Raw genomic sequence first — 6180 nt, 5'->3', positions numbered from 1 at the left:
GCCACATACCAACAACAATGGTTTTCATCATGCCAAAGATCACACAACATTAGCAGATATTCTATTTCTTTAAGTCAACAATCACACAACATCGACTCTTACATTTTAACTTCTTATCATAGATCCCAAAGTTGATGACTTACTACTTTTATGTTTAGTCGTATGTCACATAGCTTATGACTTAACCATTAATAAACCAACTCACATATCTCTTAATCCTTAACTTAACAAGACTGATCGACATATAGATGAGAAAAGAGGAAAGATAGAATATGAATGTTTTCACCATAATTATTGAATAACATGCATATGACGCATTTTGTGTCACCCAAGAAAGGGTAAAGACGAACCTTAGATAACAAGAGAGATTAAGAATAAGAATACGAGAAGAGAATAAGAAAAGGAATTTTTTGATAAATATGTTATATATGATAGATGTTACTACTTACTGAAAGTTCTATCACCCTCTCCATTTTTGTTGGTTTTGTAGGTAAGCATTGAGATGGAGGTGACAAGGTAGCTAGTCAGGAACATTTCATACTCATACTCATGTTCATTTATTTTATGTACACATGCTTATGGATGGTTATTTGATTTGTTGATGTTATTATTTTTACATTCTGAATAGTCGACTTGTGTTTGACATTTGGAAATATTTGTGCACTTGTATTTTAATAAAGGGTATTTTCATAATTACACATGGTGAATGTTTTAGTTATTTATGTTGCATGAGTGATCTAAGTGAAACTTCTCTAATGTGAGGTGGTAGAAAGGTTTATCATTGGATATTGGTAATGTTGATTCTTCCACAAATATGGCTAGAATGAATTCTTATCTAGTAAGATTTTGAGAGAATTGGTTTTAGGGTTTGTGACTAAATTTTGAAAGATGAAATGAAGAAGAATCGTAAACTTAGGATTCATTTTATGCATCACTTTGAAATGAAATTGTTTTGGATGAAACAGTGTTGTTTTGGACTTTACTAAAATATGTGGGGTGGGCTCATCAAGATAAATCTCAATTCCTTTTTAATATACAAGCTCAACCTATAACTTGTGCTGGAATAAAATCAAGCTAGATACATTTGAGTTCAATCCAAGCTATTTTGATTCGAGCTACAAGTTTGAATTATCTCAGATCGAATCCAAACTTAATCTAAATCAAAAAAATTATGTACACAAATAATATATACAACTTTGTATACTAATAATAATATGTTACCATGTGATTGAGTTTTATTTTACCTCTAATTTAGAACTATCTAGTTATATATTGATATGTTATTGTTTATGCATAAAATCATGTATATTGTTTGTACATATAACATTACTCTATTTATGTGCAATAAAATGCTCTTAACCTCTATTTTTTTAAGTACCCACATCATATCCTTTTTATATGTATAAATAATATTATGTGTATTTATAATAAATATCAATTTAGACATCAATGATAATGATTATCATGACATTAGATGTTAATTACTTTATCTTTAATTTAAAATTATTCAATTATATGGTAACACATCATTATCATTTCTTAAATTAGTATTCCTTATAAGTATATATAGTTTTATATTAGTATTATCATCATTTGGTTCAAGTAATAATTTATGAGCAAAAATAAAATATTACCTCAAAAAAAATTACCCGAAAGATTATTCAATATTAATTATTACTATATTAGATAAATTTGGTTTTTATAAATATAGTTATTGTGTTTGATTGATATTTGACAATAACAAAATAATACTAAAATATGATTTTATTTAGATACTCTTAAAAAATTATTGAATATAAATTAGAATAGTGTTTGGTTAACTAATTTACCTTTTGTTAAATATTTCCTTATGTTTTTTTAAAATATTTTTTTATCTTAATAAAATGTTTTTATGTTGTCAAATTATAAAATTTATCAATATAGATTTTTTTTTTTTAAGTTGGCATCTTGTTGTTAATATATATTTTTTAATATTTTATATATTATTTGTTAATTTAATTGAAAGTAAGAGTATTTTTATTTAAAAATTAATAAATAAAATTAATAATTATAATAAAATTAATAATTATTGATAATATTTTTATATTTAAAATGAAGGTAATACTAGATATAAAAAATAATACATTACTGAGGTAAGTACAAACTGTCCCAAACTAAAGGCCTCTTACTACATAAACTTAAATGTCAGTAGTCTATTACATGAGACGAAGAAGCCAAATTCTTTCAAAGCTTTGATAGGATAACATATTATATGGATAATAAAATTAGAATATTATCTTACGAATTATTATATATAAATTATTATTATAATTGATAAAATTAGATAAAAATAAATAAATAAAAATAATTATTATGTTTGATTATAAGTAATAAAAAAAATACTAATATATTAATTTAATTAAACATCTTTGAATATAATTATTATAAAAAATTTTATGTTATTTATTATATTAATTAAAAATGAGATTATTTCTGTTATTAAAAAATTAATAAATAAAGATATAGTTATAATAAAATTAAATCATCATTAATAATAGAAAATTATCAAAATATTTTATTAACTATTAATAATAAAATATTACTGAAATATTTTATTATTTATAAACCAAATAAAATAATATAAATAATTCAATAAAATTATAAATATCCAAATAAATACATAAATATATATATATTTATATCTATCATTATATAAATTATAAATTAATAATTTTAAATTAAAAATAAAATACTATTTAATCATATATATATATATATATATATGTATGTATAAAAGTAATTAAAAATAAATCCACAGAGCAAATTTCATTAGAGTTCAACCAAACACCCTTTTCAAATTGTTAGTGCATTATTGTATATGCCAAACGACATCGACTCAAGGTGCTCAATGATCTTCTGGTGTAGGCATTACTGGAAATAAGATATTAATTAACCAAGAAAGACGTCACATCATTTCTCCTATTTTGTATTAAAGGAGTCGTCTTCAAGTGAGAAACTGGAGAAAGGTGATCAACTCTGCAACTCTTAAGGGATTAATCTTCAAAATCTAAATGCTTATATCTATCTATCTATCCATTCATATTCATCATCATCATGTCATCGACAAGAGACACGACACAAGATCCTCTAAAATCCTGGAATTTTCTAGTTTTCCCAACAATAAAACCAACCAAGTGACCTTTTCTCTTTATTCATGAAGGCCACTCTTGCTATTTTACTGTTCCTTTCCGTCTATCTCTTCTTCTACCACTCTTTCACAACCCATATTCAAGTCCACTCTTGCCCTCAATGTGACAGATTCATCACTCAACAGAAATTCATCACCATTTATAACACTAATAACACCACTAATAACAATAAAACTTCCATCAATTATGAAAATACTAATGTATCACATATTTTGTTTGGCATAGGCGGCTCAGCGCAGTCATGGGACACCCGCCGGCTTTTCTCCGACTTATGGTGGAAGCCCAACATTACCCGCGGGTACGTTTGGCTGGAGGAGAAACCAAACCAACCTTGGCCCGAGACATCCCCGCCGTACAGAGTCTCAGAGGACACATCGAGGTTTAAATACACTTGCTCATTTGGTTCGCCCTCTGCTGTGCGTATTGCTCGTATTGTGAAAGAAAGTTTCGAGCTTGGATTGGATAATGTAAGGTGGTTTGTCATGGGAGACGACGACACAGTTTTTTTTGTGGAGAATTTGATCACTGTGTTGGGGAAATATGATCATAATCAGATGTATTATATTGGCTCCAATAGTGAGAGTATTGATCAAGATGTTGAACATTCCTACACCATGGCCTACGGTGGCGGCGGCTTCGCTATAAGTTACCCTTTAGCTGCCGAACTAGTCAAAATTTTAGATGGATGCATTGATCGATACGCAGAGTTTTATGGGTCTGATTCAAAAGTACAAGGCTGCATTGGCGAGATTGGTGTACCCCTTACCAAAGAACCTGGTTTTCACCAGGTTTATCTCTTTCTTAAGTTCTGTCTTTTTATTTATAATAGTTTGCTGAGTATATAGGCTGCATTACCGAGATAGGTCTATGTTGGGTCACTCCGAAATAGACACGTCAATTGGGCCGGATGGAATGGAGGCTCCATATGAAGCACAAAAAAAAAAACACGACATGAGAAACCCGGTTTGGTACTGTAGCATCCTAGCTAGGCCCATGAGCCTATTAGGTTGGGTCTCAGACTTTAATATTAAACTCATAGATTGGCCCGGCTTAATACTGTTTAAAAATATATATTTTTTTTTAATTTGCTGGCAAAAGCAAGGTTTCTAGACCAAGGCTTTTGGACCTTCATTTTTATATAAACCTATTCAATTTTTCTTCATTTTCACTTTCATTTACAAATCTCTCAATCTCAATTATTTCATTATATTTTCAATCTCATTTTCTCTTATCAATTATCTTTCAGAAAATAACTAAATTTATAAATAATAATAATTTGTGTTTATAATTTTATTTTTATTTTTATTTTTATTTTATCATTACAAAATATTACAAATGGATCAAGTATCAAATAAATTCAATCCATTTGAATATTATTATATTATATATTTATTTATGTTTTATAATTTGAAAAATTATTTGTGTTTAAAAATTTTAAATAATTTTTTTAAAATATTTAAAGTCTGACCTGACCCATTTTTTTATATGGCCGGCCTTGGGCCTTTATATATTAATGAGTCGAGCTGGCCCAAAAGCCCATTATTGTTTGGGCTTTGGGTCCGGCCTGACCCATTAGCCCAATGGGCCGAGTCTGAGCCGACCCAGCCCATCGACACCTCTACTCTGAAATGTTTCCGTCTCTAAAATGCTCTAAATTGATACAAAATGTTTTGGGGTGTTTCAAAAATACAAAAAATTTCAAACCTAACTCTGATTTGGTCTCCTCTTCCGTATGCAAAGTTTGTTTATGTGGTGATAAAACTCATTTTCTTTCAATCTCTGACTTCTCCAAATGTTGACAAACACTCAAGTCAGATTTGATATACATTATTTATTAGCTGATGGTCTGAGTTGGATTTTAGGTCTTGGCATTTCCGTTCCGTTTCCGGTACTACATAATTGAGTAATTAAGTATTAATTGACGCTAATGTTTTCAGGTTGATATACGAGGCAACCCGTTTGGCTTACTGGCGGCGCACCCACTGGCGCCATTGGTTTCGCTGCATCATCTAGACTACGTCGACACTATATTTCCGAATATGTCTCAGACTGACTCGCTGAAGAAGTTAATCAGTGCATATGAAATGGACCCTGATCGAGCCCTGCAGCATAGTCTTTGCTATGATTTGAGTCGATATTGGTCCATTTCTGTGTCTTGGGGTTACACTGTGCAGTTGTATCCAACTTTGGTGACAGCAAAGAAAATGGAAACGGCGGTTTTGACGTTCAAATCATGGAGTTGGAAAGACAAGCCATTCCAGTTTAACACTCAGGCCATGAGCTTCGACCCTTGTGAAAGACCGCTTATATATTTCTTGGATGGAGTCGAAAGGGTTGGAAAGGGCGAGACATTGACAACGTATAAAAGATTCATTGATGAAAATGAACAAGTTTGTGATAGACTTGAATATGCTCCAGCGTTGGCCGTCGAATCTTTCGCCATTTCGGCATCCACATTGACACCTGAAACTTGGAAAACGGTGAGAACAATGGCTTGAATGTTTTGATTCGTTGAATATAATTTTTATTTAGTGTCTAACAGATTTAGAGATTGATTGATTGAATCTGCAGGCGCCACGTAGACAGTGTTGCGAGATCATCAACCATAGAAAGGGGACAGAAAGAGAGAAAGTTGTCCAGATGAAGATCAGAGGCTGCAATAACTTCGAGAGTGTCATTCCACCGTAGAGCAGCCAACTTTTTCATATATTCATACGACATCATTTTGCTGAGAAGGAGAAGCTTCGATCCTTAGATATCTATACGACATCGTTTTATATATTTTACGGCATCAACTGTGCATGCGTTGAGAAAATATTCTAATTTTTTTTAAAATATGGTTATTATAATTAATAACCCTATTTTTTTATTATTATTTTGTTTTTTATTGAAACTCAACTGCCAATTGGAACTAAAACCCAGGGCTAGATTTGAGTCGAGTTAAGTTTAAGTTATGTTCGATTTATATATAATAGAGTTTGAGTTTGAGTTT

The 6180-nt window shown here is 30.2% G+C and overlaps 1 protein-coding gene across 1 annotated transcript; it reads left to right on the top strand.

Moving 5' to 3' along the window:
- The first annotated feature begins 3123 nt into the window (after positions 1-3123).
- Positions 3124-5876, top strand: LOC123202221. The gene is made up of 3 exons (XM_044618050.1): positions 3124-3976; positions 5126-5668; positions 5760-5876. The coding sequence occupies exons 1-3, from the start codon at positions 3194-3196 to the stop codon at positions 5874-5876; spliced, it is 1443 nt and encodes a 480-aa protein (XP_044473985.1). The 5' UTR covers positions 3124-3193.
- Positions 5877-6180: the final 304 nt, after the last annotated feature.

Source organism: Mangifera indica, chromosome 18, assembly GCF_011075055.1.
Source record: "Mangifera indica cultivar Alphonso chromosome 18, CATAS_Mindica_2.1, whole genome shotgun sequence".
Lineage (NCBI taxonomy): Eukaryota > Viridiplantae > Streptophyta > Magnoliopsida > Sapindales > Anacardiaceae > Mangifera > Mangifera indica.
Note: the sequence above shows the minus strand (reverse complement) of the source record. Positions and strands in the feature narration are given on the sequence as shown.